At 30.9% G+C, this 18,738-nt stretch overlaps 8 protein-coding genes across 8 annotated transcripts; 4 read left to right on the top strand and 4 right to left on the bottom strand.

The window, feature by feature from the left end:
* Positions 1–669: 669 nt before the first annotated feature.
* On the top strand, positions 670–3,003 carry HPR1 (Hpr1p; the record flags this gene model as incomplete). Its single annotated transcript, XM_003684635.1, has 1 exon — positions 670–3,003. The coding sequence occupies one exon, from the start codon at positions 670–672 to the stop codon at positions 3,001–3,003; it is 2,334 nt and encodes a 777-aa protein (XP_003684683.1).
* Positions 3,004–3,439: 436 nt separating this feature from the next.
* CFT2 (cleavage polyadenylation factor subunit CFT2) lies at positions 3,440–5,908 on the top strand (the record flags this gene model as incomplete). The annotated part of the gene is made up of 1 exon (XM_003684634.1): positions 3,440–5,908. The coding sequence occupies one exon, from the start codon at positions 3,440–3,442 to the stop codon at positions 5,906–5,908; it is 2,469 nt and encodes an 822-aa protein (XP_003684682.1).
* A 403-nt stretch (positions 5,909–6,311) lies between these two features.
* Positions 6,312–7,811, top strand: MSL5 (mRNA splicing protein MSL5; the record flags this gene model as incomplete). The annotated part of the gene is made up of 1 exon (XM_003684633.1): positions 6,312–7,811. The coding sequence occupies one exon, from the start codon at positions 6,312–6,314 to the stop codon at positions 7,809–7,811; it is 1,500 nt and encodes a 499-aa protein (XP_003684681.1).
* A 155-nt stretch (positions 7,812–7,966) lies between these two features.
* On the bottom strand, positions 7,967–10,072 carry CLF1 (Clf1p; the record flags this gene model as incomplete). The annotated part of the gene is made up of 1 exon (XM_003684632.1): positions 7,967–10,072. The coding sequence occupies one exon, from the start codon at positions 10,070–10,072 to the stop codon at positions 7,967–7,969; it is 2,106 nt and encodes a 701-aa protein (XP_003684680.1).
* Positions 10,073–10,549: 477 nt separating this feature from the next.
* On the bottom strand, positions 10,550–10,855 carry RUB1 (NEDD8 family protein RUB1; the record flags this gene model as incomplete). Its single annotated transcript, XM_003684631.1, has 2 exons — positions 10,550–10,634; positions 10,707–10,855. The coding sequence occupies 2 exons, from the start codon at positions 10,853–10,855 to the stop codon at positions 10,550–10,552; spliced, it is 234 nt and encodes a 77-aa protein (XP_003684679.1).
* A 387-nt stretch (positions 10,856–11,242) lies between these two features.
* MTQ2 (S-adenosylmethionine-dependent methyltransferase) lies at positions 11,243–11,911 on the top strand (the record flags this gene model as incomplete). Its single annotated transcript, XM_003684630.1, has 1 exon — positions 11,243–11,911. The coding sequence occupies one exon, from the start codon at positions 11,243–11,245 to the stop codon at positions 11,909–11,911; it is 669 nt and encodes a 222-aa protein (XP_003684678.1).
* Positions 11,912–12,022: 111 nt separating this feature from the next.
* TPHA0C00870 (uncharacterized protein) lies at positions 12,023–17,083 on the bottom strand (the record flags this gene model as incomplete). Its single annotated transcript, XM_003684629.1, has 1 exon — positions 12,023–17,083. The coding sequence occupies one exon, from the start codon at positions 17,081–17,083 to the stop codon at positions 12,023–12,025; it is 5,061 nt and encodes a 1,686-aa protein (XP_003684677.1).
* Positions 17,084–17,484: 401 nt separating this feature from the next.
* Positions 17,485–18,621, bottom strand: PEX7 (Pex7p; the record flags this gene model as incomplete). The annotated part of the gene is made up of 1 exon (XM_003684628.1): positions 17,485–18,621. The coding sequence occupies one exon, from the start codon at positions 18,619–18,621 to the stop codon at positions 17,485–17,487; it is 1,137 nt and encodes a 378-aa protein (XP_003684676.1).
* Between the last annotated feature and the right edge of the window lie 117 nt (positions 18,622–18,738).

Here is an 18,738-nt window from a genome sequence, read left to right as displayed (position 1 = left end):
CAAAAGTCGTAGTGCGAAATGACGACAATTTTGAATTAGTGACACTGGTACAGGAACACATTCGTCGACACATAACTATGTATGTATATACTTGCTTATCAGAAGAAATGAATTACACTTGCATTTACTAGATCCCTTAACTGCGACAACATCGGTGAACATAATTTAATGTTTGGTTTGGAGATTATAATTTTTATTCTTTTTAACAACTAGTGTCCGCAACTAATGGATAACAATATTCCGAAGATAGGTGGGATCATTTACAGACCATACAAACGAGGAATTATTATTGTCGTTTGCAGTATATATTCAATGACAGGTTCAGAGTAACAGGATCCAACGATTCAATGTCTGTCAACTCATGTCTCTAGATTCCATTGACTCTTAACTATATGTCGTTTTGCACGTGCGCATAATAATTTTTCAGCCTTTAAACATATTTCATCATATTCGTTATTTATGTAAAAGAGATAATTGATATTCATTTAAAAGTGAAGTGGCAATTATCTTAACAATAAATTATAAGCTATGTAATTGAGTCAATTGAGTCGAATAGTCTGGTATCTGATAGAGTTGCATTTTTTTAATATCCTTTTTTGCTCGTTTCTTTTCACTGAAAAGTGCAGTCACGAGAAAGACCTTGCACATTATACATTGATTGTTTCATAGATGTTTTCTTCGATAGATAAAATTATTCAGAATAACTCCAAATACTTGATAGAGTCGTTTAGGAGAATACTGGAATCCAAGAAAGATACAGTGTTCTGTGGTCCTTTGAGAGTTGAAGATTTTGATAAAAAACTATTAAGTATCGATTGGAAATTTCCTGATGAGTTCCAGTTTTATGGTGTTGAGAATAAAGACCAATATATTGATTACTGTTTAAGTTTAGCAATTACTGATCTAATTACTGATGACGATGAATCTGACGACAAAAGAGAAAATGAAACAGAAACTATTGGTATATTGATGGTTTTACTAGACTATAGATTCCTGGCGAAAGAATCATGGAGTGATCCTAAGACTTGGGCAACATCATATTTCAATTTATTCTCAAAAATCTTGGATTTATTAAATTGGCCCTACCAAGTATCAGAATTTTGGCCATATGTTGAATCACGTATCACTTGGTTTAAAATTGGTAATAATTTAATTAACGAGAATGAATTCGGATCAAATACAAATTTGATCAGTTACAGATTACCATTATCGACTAGTTTGCGTAAATGGAATACTAAACTTAACAGTATATTAAATGACAACAATAAAATATACAATGCACAAAGTTATATCATGAAATTTAAATTTGACAAATTTTTATCTGAATTATTACCAATTAACGAAGAATCAAACTTTAATAGATCTGGTTCTTTATACTATGAAAATGTGAATAGTCGACGTGATGTAGCATTTAACAATAATGGAAGCAAGTTGGCTCCAAAGGATAAGTTTGCACAAGACTACCATTTAGTTAAAAACAAAATATTTGACAACCCGATAAATCTTTACTTCAATTTATTGGAAACAAAAGGCTCGCTCAATAATTACTTAATGCCATTGTTAAATGATCTCTTGAGAGTAGAAGATCTTTTTTATAATTACAAACAGAAAGAAACAAAAAAATTATTCTTAATGAACTTTCAAAGTAATAAAAATTATCCATCTAACTTTGACATTAAGAATAGTAATGGTATGAAAACCCCAAGTTATTTGAAGCTTCAAACTCATGGCACTAAAATTAGATTGAAGGAATGGAAAAATTTTATGAATCAATTTAGTTCTTCAAAATTAATGATATCACCATCATTTTTGGAGCTTTCGAAACTAGATACAAATTTTTTATACTACCAGATGATTAAAAAAAATAACGATTTTTTCAGAAAACAATTCATATTGCAACTATGTTTTGTGATCGGAATATTTTTACAAATATCAGAATCTCCTGAAGTTAGATCATTTTATGTCAATAGTCTGCAAAAGGACAATCCATCAAAAAGAATTAGTAACATGAACGAGGAATCGAATATTCAAAAATCGTTAGTGGCTTTTTTCAAAAACTTATATGAAACAAGAATTAAAGCATTTTACGAAGAAAAAGATCCAAAATTTATGAATATACTAAACCTATTGATTAATTCTGATTCACAATATTTAAAGGCAAAAATTGATGGTTTTAAGGAATTCCAACTAGATGAAACCAACGCATTTCAATTCCATTCTATCGTTGTTGATAGGTCTTTCAAAAAATTTGGCTTCATAAAATTAGGTAATAAAGATATAAATACTGTGTGGAAAATTGAAACCGGTATCGATGTTATAAAAGAAAATTACGTAGATCCGACTAAAATTTACAATGAATTAGAAAACAAATATGAATCGGGAGGCTTTGAGGAAGAAACAAAAACAGAAAATGACACCATTGTGAAAGAATGGCAAACTTTAAGATTGTTGAGATCTAAGTATGTCTTTAAGTTTGATAGTTTTGATGAAGACAAGGGTATTAAAAGTTTATTTGATAAATCTAAGAAGGTAGAAAGCAACAAGAAAATTGAGGATATTATCGACGAAATGAATACCGAAATAAAAGAGCCCCATGTCAAAAAATTACAAGAGGCTAGGCTGTTTATGAAAAAGTTAAATGAAAAGAAAAGAAAACTAGAGGAGGAACATCAAGAATCACTTGGAAAAAAATTAAAACCAGATGACGGTTCAGCCTCTTCACAGAAAGATCAATCTGAAAAAAAACGAGTCACTCCTGAAGAAGAAGGAGAAATAAATAAAAATAAAGAGGCAAAAGAAGCAAGTGATTGTGATGCTAGCAATGGTGAGAAGAATACAAACGTAACAGAGAGCACAGATAAAACCTCAGCGGATGAAGAGATTATTAGTACTGAAAATGATAATGACCATTTAATAGTAAATCCAGAAGAAGCTAATCAAACTCGTGAAGAAAGTGCTTCAAATAACGAGAGAGGAGAAAATCAATTCTATTTCAAAACTTAATTTCTTAAATTGTGTAATTTATAATTCATAATTTATAGCAGTAAATAATTCCGAAGATTGCATTCATCAAAATTTAATTGTTCTGAATCATATTCCATTATATATTCCACAACTTAATTATATTATAATAGTTATAAATTAAGATGATTCATTTGATCATTTGCCTTATTCTTTAATTATTAAACATCTTATCATCTTATATGTTTTTTGTTTGAGGCTTCGGAAATTTCAAATTATTTCAAAGCCTTTCAAAATGTTACAAATAAGAAGAAATCTGAAAAGTTAAGATTTAACGAACATATAAAATAATAAAATTTATTAAACTGGTTTGGTTTGGGTAGGTGTGAAATGGTAGGTAATTTCATACAAATACGAAAGTATAATTAAGAATATACTTGAATATTTATAATATTTAAGATAAGAATAACATAATATCATGGCATATAGTGTTACATGTTGCGATGACGGTTCTGGGACCACTGTTGGGACTTTGCTCAAATTTGACAACGTCACTATATTAATTGATCCAGCTTGGTATAGCAATTCCGTTTCTTATTCAGATTCTGTCAAATATTGGTCTACTATTATTCCAGAAGTGGATCTGATTTTATTATCTCAACCGACTGTTAGAAGTTTAGGTGCATTTGCTCTAATATACTACAACTTTTACTCTCATTTTATTTCACAAATTGAAGTTTATTCTACACTGCCTGTTTCCAATTTAGGTCGTACCAGTACAATTGAATTGTATGTAGCAAGAGGTATCACTGGTCCTTATGACAGTAATGAAATAGATCTGGAAGATATCGAAAAAGCATTTGATATGATTCAAACAATTAAATATTCTCAATTAGTAGACTTAAAGTCGAAGTTTGACGGATTGACTTTTGTGGCTCATAATTCAGGTGTCAATGTAGGTGGTAGTATTTTTTGTTTGATGACGTACACAGAAAAATTAATATATGCACCAAAATGGAATCATACCAGGGACATGATATTAAGTGGAGCTTCTTTGTTAGATAGTGCTGGCAAGCCAATTTCTGCACTTTTGGGAGCTACTGCATTAATCACAGATTTTTCCAATTTCGCCTCAACTAAATCGTTTAAAAGAAAATCCAAAGCATTTAAGGATATGTTAAGGGAAGGTCTTTACTTAAATGGTTCAATAGTCATTCCAGTCGAAATAAGCAGTAAATTTATAGACCTTTTAGTTCAAGTTCAGAATTATATTTTGGATGCAAAAAGTCAGGGCCAGAAGACTGAGCCACATATATTATTGGTCTCTTATTCTCGTGGTAGAATTTTGACCTATGCAAAATCTATGTTAGAATGGTTTTCTTCAACATTAACTAAGAGTTGGGAATCTAAAGATACAGCTTCACCATTTGATCTTGGAAATTTATTGCATGTAGTTACACCAAAGGAACTAAAAAATTATCCAGGCGCTAAAATATGTTTTGTTTCAGAAGTTGATCTGCTAATTAATGACGTTATTTGTAGACTTTCAAAGTTAGAAAGAACTTCTGTGTTTTTAACTTCAACAAATTTTGAGGATTCGAGTGTAGTATCAGATATGTACTCTAAATGGAAATTAGAAAAGCAAAATAAGAAAGTAGAAGAAGGACAGTCTATAATATATTCGGAATCAATATCAATTCGCACGTCAGAGGAAAAGGTGCTCAAAAAAAAGGATTTGGAAGCTTTTACAAAAGAAATTGAAACAAGAAGGGAGAAAAGAAAAGATCTTATAGTTGCATTAGTTAATGAATCGAAAAAGAATAAGGGTTTGACGGATATGTTCCGTAAAAATTCAGCATTAGCAAATACAGATATTGTTGAAGAAGGAGATGATGATGATGATGATAATGATGATGATAATGATGAAGTAGTCCCGTTACATGCTATAAAAACAGCAGTTGTTTATCCTGTTGATACAGTCATCTCTAAAACTTCATTACCAAAAAATAAAATGTTTCAATTTCAACCTTCACGAACTAAAACCGATGATTATGGTATTATGGTTGATTATAAAATGTTTCTTCCGGAAGAAGATATAACTGAATCTTATAATAAGAAAAGAGCAGTGGAATCAGGCAATGGTGAAGATGATCCATACGACGTTAGTGAATCTCTTAAGTCGTATAAAAGACGTAGGAACGGTTATAGTAATGATAATGTTGAGCCGAAAATTTCAATAGATAATATTGAATATTTAGAGACAGAAAAAAATCCAAGCAAAAGAAAAATTATAGTTCCTAAGGTTTCAGTTAAATGCACCTTCGTATTTTTGAATTTAGAGAGTTTAGTTGATCAAAGGTCAGCCTCAGTTATTTGGCCATCTTTTAAAATTAGAACAATGGTTCTCTTCGGACCACCTGAAAATCAAAATAAGACTTTAGAGAATATATTTAAGAAAAAGGATATTGATATGACGTTGATGCCATTGAATGATGTAATCTATTTCAGTACCACAATAAAATCACTGGATATTTCTATAGATCCTGAACTGGATGAGTTGTTGAAATGGCAAAATATCAGAGATGGTCATACAGTGGCTCATTTTACAGGTCGTTTGATCAAAGAAAAAGCACAAAATGTTAAAAAACTTGGCAAAGTGACGCAAGATTCTTTGAGAACAAAACTAACTTTGAAACCTTTAGAAAATCGTTCTAGGGTCAATACTGGCATATCATTATCTATTGGTGATATCAGATTAGCTGAAATAAAGAGAAAGTTAACAAAAGAAAAATACTTAGCGGAATTTAAAGGGGAAGGTACTTTAGTGGTAGATAACACGGTTGCAGTGAGAAAGCTAAACGATGGTGAGACGATAATTGAGGGACCTCCATCAGAATTGTACGATGTTGTTAAAAAATCAATAACGGAAATGTTAGCAAAGATTTAGAAAAAACATGTTCTCTTTAACATTATCATCTCAGGTACTTTTCACCAAATAATCCAGTAATAAAGAAATATATAAGAGACGAATAGATTAGTTAATAAAGGAATTAGTATTATTTAGAGGATATCTAGTGTTCAATTAATTTTTAGTATTGATTTAAGTGTTACTTGTATAGTACCAGATTCATTAAAAGAGGTCGGTCATAGTAAACGGTCTTTGAAAAACTTCCAATATTAATAAAGCCAAGATAATACACTAAATTATATAAGATGACTTTAAATTAAAGTATATACATTTCCATTAAATAATGCGTTTTTAACTATTACTATCTGCTATTGGGTGGTGTTGATTATATATTGTCATATAAGTTATAGATGGTCATCAGCGACAGAATATTGTAAGAAAGATGGAAGAAGAGAGAGGAAGACTACAGTACAAAAATGCTAATCCCAAATTATGGGGACCTTCTGCTGTCAAGAACAATGAAACCAAGGTTAACAATTTGCCAGTTAATATTGAAGGTAATTTAACATTTGAGCAAGCCAATATTTATCAAGTTATGTTTAGAATTTCTGAAATCACAACTAAAATACAGAATAAAGAATTTGTTATGCCTGAGTCAAGAAATAGAGGTGTATCTCCTCCTCCTGCATATGATAATCAAGGTAAAAGAACAAACACTAGAGAGCAAAGATACAAGAGAAAATTGGAAGAAGAACGACATAGGCTAATAGAAATTGCAATTAAAACGATACCTCATTATATTGCACCAGATAATTACAAGAGACCTCAGAATTTTCAAGACAAGTATTTCATTCCAGTTGCTCAATACCCTGGTATTAACTTTGTTGGTTTACTGTTAGGACCTCGTGGACGTACATTAAGGGAGCTACAAGAATCATCAAAATGTAAGATCGCCATCAGGGGTAGAGGTTCTGTGAAGGAAGGTAAAAATTCAAATGATCTTCCTCAGGGAGCTATGAATTTCTCTGATCCTCTGCATTGCTTGATTATATCTGATACAGAGGAAAAGGTTCAAAATGGTATAAAAGCATGCCAAAATATAGTAATTAAGGCAGTAACATCTCCAGAGGGTCAAAACGATCTCAAAAGAGAACAATTAAGAAAACTTGCCGAATTGAATGGTACATTGAGAGAGGATACTAGACCATGTCAACTGTGTGGTTTATTAGGGCACCAAAGAAATGAATGTCCTTCTAGAGAAGATTTTACAGTTAAAGTCATATGTAATAGGTGTAACATGCCAGGACATGTTTATAGAGATTGTCCGAACGCACAACAATATATCAATGTACATCAAAATTCGCATTATGAAGGTAGATATAAAAGGGAATATGATGTTGAACAGGGTATTGATAATATGCCTTATAAGAGAAGATATAACAATGAAGTGCATAATGAATATAGATCAAGAAATAGCCGAATTGATGACGAATCCAACACTTATGATAATTCACAAAATATTTCCCAGGACATTTATAATCCAATAGGATCTGTCAGAAATTACACAGAAGATAGAAGCAATTCTGTGTATAATAGCCATAATGGGATTGTTAATGATCATAACAGATATACAGTCAGTCATTCATCGCAATCGTTGAATCGTACATCGCAAATCTTTTTGAATAAAGATGAAGACAATATGCAAACTTATTTATCAGGTATTTCGACTCCTCCAGGTGTTTCAGCTCCTCCAGGTGTTTCAGCTCCTCCAGGTGTTTCAGCTCCTCCAGGTGTCTCAGCTCCTCCAGGTGTCTCAGCCCCTCCAGGTGTCTCAGCTCCTCCAGGTATCTCAGCTCCTCCAGATGTCTCAGCTCCTCCAGGTGTTTCAGCTCCTCCAGGCGTTTCAGCTCCTCCAGGCGTTTCAGCTCCTCCAGGTATTTAAGTCAACTGCAATGTAGGCCAACTGCAGTTTGCATTCAAAAGATAATAGTTAATTAGATATAGAGAATCTTATTTACATCAAGTATTTAATTACATTTGTAACCATCGATATATATATTATTATAGAATATATTTATTTTTATGAAGCGTTAAAACCTATCCTGTTTGGGAACTTTCCCATTCTTTTGCTAGTTTGAACATTTTAGAAATATCAGGTTTCTTCTCTTCTTCCTTTTCTAATGTATCGTTATCATCTGGAAATAAATACTGAAACGTTTCTTTCTCAATCCCATTCTCATAAAACTTTATCTTAGATTTTACAGGAAGTCTTGATGATAGTGCTTGTTTTGATAAAGAATCGCCATAAGTTTCCTCAAATTGCTCATAAGCATTAAATAAAAAAACTCTATCACTTTCCTTATTGTGAAGTTTAGTATGCATTAGGCCTTGTTCAAAAATTTTTCTGGCATTATTTATGTTTTCTTCAGTTATAGAGAATTCTAGTTCCTCGTCAGAATCAGCATTAGAACTGTTGTTAGTTAATAACTTTAACTGGTCTTCAGTTGGTGTAGAAAGAACAAATGTAGCGTACTCAATCCATATGGACTTATCAAAATCAGAATTTCTCAAGTATTTTTGATATGCAACTCTAACCTTGTCATAATTTCCAGACTCCGTCTCAATCTCTATCAATGATTTGAAGAGTTTGTTTTTTGAGTCTTTATTGAAACAATTCATTGATGAATTTAAGGCTGATTCTAATATGCCTCTCGCTCTAACCTCGTCACCTAAATTACTCTCTAATTCAGCATATTGGATCCACAATTCTTCAGAATTTGGTTTAAATTCGATATATTTTTCATATAATTTTCTTACTCTATCAAACTCTTTTAATTTTATTTCAATGGAAATATACGATCTAAATAATTCATCACTGGGACAAATACCGATTGCCCTTCCCATGATTTTTCTTGCATTGGATATATTATCCTGTCTAATTTCAAAATTAGCATACATGATCCATATTAGAGGATATGTAAACTCTTTATGTGGAATAATATTAGAGATCAAGTCATTATACAAAGTTCTGCAAAGCTCAGTATCATTACCTGTTTTTTCAACAAAAATTAGATATCTTATCCAAATGCAAATATACCTTTCAAATTCTATGGTTTTTTTCATCGTTTCAGGTTTAGAATTGATAACACACTGATTATAAATATCTAGTAATTCAACGACAAAATATTTTTCAATTAAATCTAAATAAATCCACCAGGTATCATAATCTCTAGGATTGTTTATCAAATAGTGTTCATATGATTGTTTCCTCTTCCTTATTATATTGCTTTCTATGTTCTCGAAATCTTTTCCAAAACTCTTTTCAAAATCAACCTGATAATCTCTTAGTACTTTTTGCTCAGGCCATTGCTCTAAAGCAAACCTTATCAGAGCACGACTACGCTCATATTCCGCCTGAGATGCTTCCCAGCTAGAAAAATGTATTACAATTGATATAATATCACCAAGAAGATTATCGAATATTTGTTCATTATCTTTATTCGTAACATCTAAATATGACTGTAATGTATCAAGGGCGAAAACATAGGTTTTTCTTACAAGTTCTATTGTTCCATATTTCTTCTCAAATAAAAACCAATTATCCCAGGTCCTGTATTGTGGATGTACCAACACATATTTTGAATAGATATTCCTTACTTCATTCCATTTTTTTTGCCTAATTTCAAAATCAATAAAAGAATCCCAGGCATTTACATTTGGTTCTAAAGAAATCCATTTATTAAATAATGACCTTGTTATGTCTATGTTTCCAATAGATTCTTCCAGTATTAAATATTTGTACCATAGTTTATCTACTCTCGGTAAAATATTAACAGCTCTATTCAAAAGGTTTCTGGCATGGTTGATGAACTCATTTTTTATTTCCGTGTCAATATAACGTATCCATAGTGGAATATATGAGCTATCTACCAACATTGCTCTTTCAAAAATTGATCTTGCTCTCCTAATATCATGTTGCTGAATTTCGAAATCTGCGTATCGCAGCCACTGGCCCATGTCTAATCTATTTCTCTTCAAGTAAGTTTCATATTCAGTTCTCTTACGACCTTGTAAATCTTTCAATTCTTCTAAATCCTGGATATTGATATCAACATTGGACTTGGTAGCTTGTGATTTCTGTTTTCTTTTATCAAGTACATCTTTCACTATCTGCTCTGAAGATATCTGATAATCTGGTTCCATATTGTCTGGATTGATATAAGAATTACCGCAGATACGACTTTGAACTTTTCAAACAACAGAAAATACTAGAGTAGGTATCTAGTAAGTAATTAGATCGACCTTAGAATGCCAATACATTCTAAAATAGATATTTTTGAATCTTTTAAAAGTTATTGATATCAATTATATAGTCAATTTTTATGTTCAAAAAAGCCTTATGATAAAAAATCATTCTAAGAGACATCGGTCAAGGATGCTTCTAAGAGATTAAGATTATAAAAAAAGTAACATGTATATGTCCTAGTAATGATATATATAGAGATCTTGAATATAACTGTATCTGATCTATTGTCAGTCTTGAGTACAAATTTTAAAATATCTACAGAACTGTCAATCAGGTTTTAGCATGCTAGAAGGAATTTATAATTAGTTTAGACATATATATGTATATATATAGGTTTATAAGTAGAATATATAATTTGTTGCTTTATCTCTATACTAATTACCACCTCTTAAAGTTAGAACCAAATGCAGTTGCATTCCATCTATTAAATTTGCAGATTCAACGGTTTGTTCATCATCTCTGTATTCAATTACGATAGTTAGTAATCTTTCTCCATAAAAAGGATAAATTGTCCCTGCTTATAACACATACATTTGTTTGCCTTGGAAAATTAGTCTCTGTTGTGATGGAGGGATACCTTCTTTTTCTTCTAAAAGATCTTTGATATGGAACACCTTATCACTTCCTTGTACCTCGATGGCTATTTCTTTACCAGTCAATGTTTTTACCTTTATTTGCATCACTTCAGTGTCCTACTTTTTAAGATTTAACCCTTTTCAACTTTAAATACTCAATAGATATGCTGTTCTATATATTGAGTCACCTCCTATATTCGAAGATGACCTCAACTACCGAGTATGAACAATATCGTATAAATAGTTTATTATAGTTTTTAACTGTGACCTTAAATTTTACTTTTGAGTGAAAAATAATTTAAACCTTGCGATGAGTTGGAAAAACTTCAAGAATGTTAATGTAAAATAATAAAAGGTATATGCATATGTATGTATATATTCTAGGTTTGAGATAAGTCATCTCTGTACCTCTGTATATTAACTATTCAAGAGTGGAAATATGCTTGTGATTTGGTCTTATTGCGCTAGATTATTTGCAGTATACTTTTTGTAATGTTACCAACTCCATATGTGACTTGTGATTATGAGAAAGTTTATGAACCAAGTGAAGATAGTTTCCTGCTACTAGATTCTTTAGAAGATGAGCAACTTTTTTTAAAAGATAGGTTTAAGAACAAACTTACGGTTGTGAGTGAGTTTGGCCCTGGTACTGGGATTGTGCTTACGTTTATGATGCAGAATCATATTCCGACAATGGGAAATTCATTATACTTTGGCTTGGATATTAGTCCATGGGCAGTTAAAACAACGTTGGAAACAGCAAAGAAAAATGATTGCGATAAGAGTTACTTGGATTGCATACAAACAGATTTAGGATCTAATTTAAGAAATAATCAAGTGGATGTATTAGTATTTAATCCACCATACGTTCCAGCTGAGAAGGTACCACTCGTTCCAGCTGATGAAAAGGATATCCATACATGGTTAGATTTAGCTTTGGAAGGTGGTAAAAACGGAATGGTGGTGACTCAGAGAGTCCTAGATAACCTTGGAAATATTTTATCGCCTGATGGAGTGGCATATATATTATTCTGTGCTCAAAATCGCCCAGAAGAAATTGTTAAGGACATGATCGATAATTATAGCTGGAAAGTTGAACTGGTTAAGCAAAGAAAGGCAGGATGGGAAGTCCTTAGTGTATATCGTTTCTCAAGACGTTAAATTAATAAGAGCACATTTTATACTATATATTAGTAATGCATCATTTAGTAATTATAACTAGATCTATAAATAATGTGGTTATGAAAACTATCACTACAAATAGGTGTGAAGTTAGGCCCAGAAAATGTCTTCGATTAGGTCTTTTTCGATGGGCTTCATATCAACCTTTTCCAGGCTGTAAACATACTCATAATGGAAGTAGCTGATATTCTTAAAAAAATCTTTTAATCTAAAATGGCTATCAATATTATTGATTCCTAGTAGCAGCAACGAATTAACAGGACCGGATAATTTTATTGGCGATATAGTGCTTGATAATGTTTCGTATTCTTTGGATTCTCCAATTATATCAGATAAGGACATATATGGACCCTCTTTAGATATACAATTTATACTATCAATAATAAATAACCATTCATTCGTAGCACTGAAATCTTCAAAATTAAATAGCAATAGTAAATCTAATGATTTTGCCATTTGAAGAACATTATTTGCATCAATAGGGACTTGAAGTTTCAATTTTTCATAGAAATCTTGTAAATTGGTTTGCAAACAATAGGAAATTAAAGGCCAATATTCATGGAAATGAGACTCTGAATATTTGAATAATAAACTTCTTAATAAAATCCAAGAAGCAGTTTTCAATTTTGTTTCGTGGGATAATAAAGACTGGCAAACATATTCTATCAACTCTTTAAAACTTAGTAAATAATTATCATTTTTGTTTATCAAAATCAAGTACGATATTTTCAATATTCTTATGAATTTTATGTCTAATTCAGAATAATTCCAAGAATTAAACGAAATAACAGATGGTCTGATAGCAAGAGGCATTGGATCAGATCCCAGTAACAAAGTCGCTATTAAGTTGGTCTTGTTCGTAGAATAATTTGACCAAATTAGGAAGATTGGTGATAACTTGTGCATCAATTCTAAAGACTTAAATATTTTGTCATTGTTATAGGTGTTGTTGATTATTGTATTCCACAAGCTGTCTCCATTAGAATTTATAGTTACTGCAAGTGATAATTCGTAAAATTCGTCTGGTAATGAATCAAAATCTAGCTTTTTATAGATTGGTTGAAGGGCTATTGATATAATAGTAGATAAACAGTTTTGAAATTTATCACTCTCCTTTTTCTCGTCTAATATTAAGTGAATATTTGAGACAACTAATTTTATTGTTTTAAATTTCATTTTTAGTTGTTCCTCAGTGTCAGACGTTCTCAAATTGATGGCATTAGGTAAGTATTTAATAAACGTATCTGACAAGTCTTTTTTAAAAACTGCATTATTTTCTATTTTTCCACTACCAACTTCTTGGGCTACAATTGAGTACATCTGCAATAATTCAAGCGATATGTCTTCAAATTTCAAATAATTATTAGATATATGTTTAAAGAATATTGAAAGATCTTTTAAGAAAATATCCTTCTTGAAATCTGAAACTTCTAAAATGTATTCCAAAAGAAATTTAACTAAAAATTTTGTACTAATTTTAGAATTGTGATTATTAACGTTTCTGGAAATTTTGTTAATTGTTGTTGAATCACTATTTATCGAAAAATGTAATTCTGAACCTTTATTGCATATAATTGTAATATCATAAAGAATGAACGGACCAAAATCGATTTCATAGGTATTCATAAGTGAACTTAATAGAGAATAAATGCTATCTTTTTGCAGCGTAGAAATGCATTCAATGGTTTCAATTGGCTCCAAGTTAAATAGGGAATATATTAGATGGATAATTTTATCATTTAATCTTTTTGAATTGTAAGTTATCAATTGTTTGGAACCGCTTGACTTTGAAAATCCAGGCAAAGAAGACAAGGATTCCCAGACTTCGAGGCAGCAGTGTAAAATTTGTTTGAATGATTGAAAAAGAACATTATATTGTCCTTGCGAATTTTTAGAAGAAGAAGAGCCTTCTGAAATAAAGACATTAGAAACCATTGATTGTAAGAAATCAGAACCCACAGATGTAGCCGAAAAAAAACTATCTTCAGTTGTTGGTTCTAATTTTTTATAAGCATTCATTAATAATTTTTCCAATCCATTTAATAATAAAATTATGGGCATAATGAATTTATCAGACTCTTTCGTTTTGGAGCAGAGAGTTTGAATACATTCAATAATGGAACCGGTCAATGGTACAATAATACGAAAAATGGAATTTTCGAAATATGCAAAACTTTCTAATAATAACTTAACATAAGCTGATATTATTAGAGTCCCTTCCATTTTTGGTACACTCGTGACAAGGTAATCTAGATATTTAAGATGAATTGTGTTGTCTTCAAAAATATCTAATTTTACATTGTTTGCATATGATTCGTGTAATACCTTCGATACAATATTAATCAAAGACACTGCAATGGATTCTGACTCAAAATCACCTTTTGAGCCATAATTCGATGACATTTCAAGCAAAAATATAACTATTTCTTTGCAATTAGATTCTTCACCATTTAACAAAAGATCCAATAAAATCAACGAACTTCTTACACTTTCAACATGATGGTTATTACTCATCTTCAACAGCTGTATTAAAATATTTATGATTAGTGAAGAATATGTGTTCGTTTCTTTATTTTTATCAAATAAATACGTCTTTGTTTGTTTTGTAAATAGATCTTCTAAAATTTCTCCTTCATTGGTCTCTAAAATGTTTATCAGAGATTGGATTTTATAAGTGAACATTTCCAGATCATCCAGCTCATGTAACGAATTTCTATTTAAGAATTCAAATTTTAATAATTTCGTCAAGATAAAATCATACAATTTATCGATTGTATTATTGTTCTTGATTTCTTGTAACCATTGTGATGCATAAAGATAGAAGGTGCTTTGCTTGTCAAATAAATAATCTAGTAACAGGTCTACAGTTCTCCCCAATACTATAACATCTTTATCTAAATGGTTCCAAAGTAAATCCAAAACAAATATCTTATTTGCTATATCTGTTTCTTGAATAAATGAATATGCTAATTGCTCTTCGATATAACCTGGGGGGATGTTGTCTGCTAAAGCGTCAATGCACTTTACTGCATCTAATTTTGTTGGCGCCATCAATAAACAGTTCCACAAGTATTGCATAATTTTTTTTAATAATTTATTAGATTCAATGACAGATATTTTAGAAGCTAAATGTTTAATGAAAAATTTATTAATAATATAAATTGTTTCATCATCAATATTGGAGTTATCGAGATATTGGTTAATCAAAGAGCATACCTTAATTGTATGATAATTATATTCTTCGCTTTTTCCAATACTAGTATCGCCTTGTAAATTGTCTAAAATAGCCATATATAATTCAAAACACTTTTTCGTGTTGATATTAGAATTCAGGCAAGTGGATAATAACTGGTATGAATCATTATAAATGAGTAAAGTTAAAGTATTCAGGTCAAAACAACTTTTAGTTAGATCTTTAATATTATTTTCTCCATTAGAGAAAAACGTAGGTTTATAGTATTCTGTTAATTTCGTAAGAACATCATCAGCTTTATTTTTACTTTCAGACAAAATATCAATGTTATCTATCGGTGTAAAGGCTTTGCTCGGAATTAATTCTATTAATCTCATTAATATATTGATAAATTTACCATCATATAAAAATCGATCTTTCTTATTCTTTTGTATCTCGAACAAAGTTAAAAATATTAATGGTAAATGACGTATCGTAAGTTCTTCATAATTTTTGAAATTTAAATTCGACAATAAAAAATCCAAGTATTCAAAATTGTCACTATTGATTATGTATTGATAACTCTCGGTCCAGATAATGTCGGTATCAATGCTATTTAAAAATGAGTTTGACAAATCCATAATTTGGTCATTGGATTGAAATCGCATCGTAGCTAACATTAACGGTAAAAATAATTTGGGGATAATTAGAGATGAAAGCTCATATTTATCTAACATTGACGTGCAAATATTAAAACAAACAGGGAGTGTTGTTTCTCGTACCATCAGTTCTCTCAATGAGTTTAGAATAGGATCTAAACCAAACTTTACAAAATAACTGTTTGAGGTTTCTTGTTCTTTCATGCCATCTCCAGCTTCAGATGAATTATTTGTGATTTTAGATGATGAATTACTTGACAAATAATTATTAGGACCTAAAAGCCAATTCCAAATTCTTCTATTTAAAGACATATCTCTGCTTAACATTATTTTACAGCATTCGATCAAAAGAAGCTCTTTGTTTTCCTTAGAAATTATAATTTGGATAACAGGGGAATCTAAATGTACCCTTTGTACCATTAGATCTAATATTCCTCTTTTTATTAAAATATCATTTTCTTGCTTCATACAAGATACGAAAGCTCTAATTAACAAACCTGGTTCTTCTTTTACAAGGTCCTCAGTACCTGGCAATAACGTAGATAAACCTCTTTCCATCAGTTTTTGTTTTGTTAACACAGTTTCATCAATATTCTTCTCTTCATCACTCTTTGCAATAGTCGCCTTTTTGTGTGGTATGGCATTTAGTGATGGTAATTTTTTGGTTAGTAGTGCAATGCCTCCTAATCTGTGTTCCTTATTGGTTATTAATATTAAAAAGAATGATTTCCAAAATAATGAATCGTTATTTAATCTTCCCCTAACCGTCTCAATTAATCTAAACACTAAAGGCTGAAACTCACTACTATCGTCGTCAATACCGGTGAGTAAACTTGCTAATAATGGTTTTATAATTATTTGTAAAGCTGTTATGTTTACTTGTGTTAAGTAGGTATCATATAATTCAATCAATTGAGATTTTACTGACATTGAAGCATATGTCATTAAAGGTAAAATACCTGGGACCCAAATGTTACATTCCGCAGAGAGAGCTTCAATACCGATCTTACTAAAGATATAGGTGTAAACTTCTAAAGTCTTTTTATGCACACCAGCTGGTAAGCTTGGTAAAAGAGAGGAAGTTAACCTTCTACTAACTTGATATGGTAACGGAACATAATATTTCACGTTATGAAATTGTGGTGTCCAACTTTGTAAAACCTTCAATAACTTCCCCAAATTTGCAATATAATCAGCCCATTCAGCAACAGTATCAAAATACTGTAATGCATATTCAACATTTGCCTCAAACTTCTTTTGCTTTGCATCAACCACAGTACTCTTAGAATCAACCGATAGAGGTTTTAAGTATTGAGACATCACCACAATATCTATAATCTTATGGATCTTGTTACTATAAGAAATCTACGGTTTGGGATTTTTCGAGATAAAAAAAATGACAAAAAAAATACTAGTTGCTAAACCTTTCAATTGATTAATTTCGAATTTAATATAGTATTTACAAATAAGTTTTTGAATATAAACAAATATAATGACCATCGATAGAGTTGTTGATTGAGAGTACTTTAAATTGATGTTTTCGAAAGCTACACTTCTTTCACCAAACAATGGTAACAAATTTAGTCACGTGATTTTAAAAGAGATTTCGACCCAATGTATTACCGGCTCTATATATGCCATGACTTTAGACTATTAATAGGTTTATATCATCTCATTTATTTTGCTTGTTTTTTAATGGACTGTTTAATATGTCAAATATTTTATGGGTAAAAACAGTTCCAGATATATACCTTTGAATCCCAACCTGTAGTTGCTATGAATCCTGGTTGTCCCCAAAGACTCCAATCTGCTCCAAAAACGAATTCTGTATGGTGATGAAATGTTTTGATTAGCCCGCTTCCAGGATCTATGCTGTTTGTTTTACCGGTGATTTTCGATCCATCAAAACTGAAGTCTTTCCAGACCTTGCTTGTCATATCGTAAGAAGTCGAAAGAAGTAAATTGGACTGATGTGGGGACCATACGACTCTTCTCACGGCTAAATCATGAGCTTTTCGTATTTCATTCATGCAAATTGGATTACTGGTAGGCATTACAGTGTTGTTGCTGTTGTTATTTCTTATCATTCTCATATCCCAGATTTTTATACTGTTGTCGGCTCCACTACTTGCTAGAACGGTTGGACGATATTTATTAAAATCTAAAGTCAAAGTTTCTAACCCAGAATGTGCAATGAAGCTATTGTTGTTGAATCTGTTATTTTGTTCTCTTGTATCGAATAATGTAATATATGAGTTGCCTGAGCAACAAGCAATTAGATTATTGTCGTGAGGAGAAAATTGAGCTTGATAAACGCAATCCTTATTTTGCAAAATGGGTGTACTTTGATTATTGTTAACATGAGGTGGAATCTTAGCAATTTGATTATGGTTTATTTTTGAGCTTTGTTCACTGCTTTTAGGCAATAAAGTTAATAAAGATTGTTCTCGCAATGGTGACCACATTTTTACTGCTCCATCCCAGGAACTACTGACAAAAGTACCTTTCGTAATTAAATTCCAATTGCAACTTAGAACTTCTTTTTTATGCTCTTTAAATATTCCAATGGGATATTTTTGTAAAGTTGTATCGAATAATCTTAACGAGCCGTCACCTTGTGCAACCAATACCTGATTCTCATGTAACTCATTCCAGGAAAGATCAAAAAGACAATCTTGTGTAATAAATATATTGTTTTCTTTTATTTTTCCCCTTTCATCAATATCTAAAATGAAAAGTTTACCGTTACCAACGAGCCCATAATTAGACCCTGAAGCAACCGCCAATCTGTTATCGAAAAACGGTGAATACTGTATACTATATCCACTATTTCCTCCAATATTATATTGCAATATCATTATAGTACTTATAAATTTAATAATATGCTTAAATTGGTTATTGTTGTCGTTATTCTACTGTCACTTTCTTCCGATTCTTCAATTTTAAAGATCATAAATTTAACCATGGAATATTGC

The sequence above is a fragment of the Tetrapisispora phaffii genome, chromosome 3 (assembly GCF_000236905.1).
Source record: "Tetrapisispora phaffii CBS 4417 chromosome 3, complete genome".
Lineage (NCBI taxonomy): Eukaryota > Fungi > Ascomycota > Saccharomycetes > Saccharomycetales > Saccharomycetaceae > Tetrapisispora > Tetrapisispora phaffii.
Note: the sequence above shows the minus strand (reverse complement) of the source record. Positions and strands in the feature narration are given on the sequence as shown.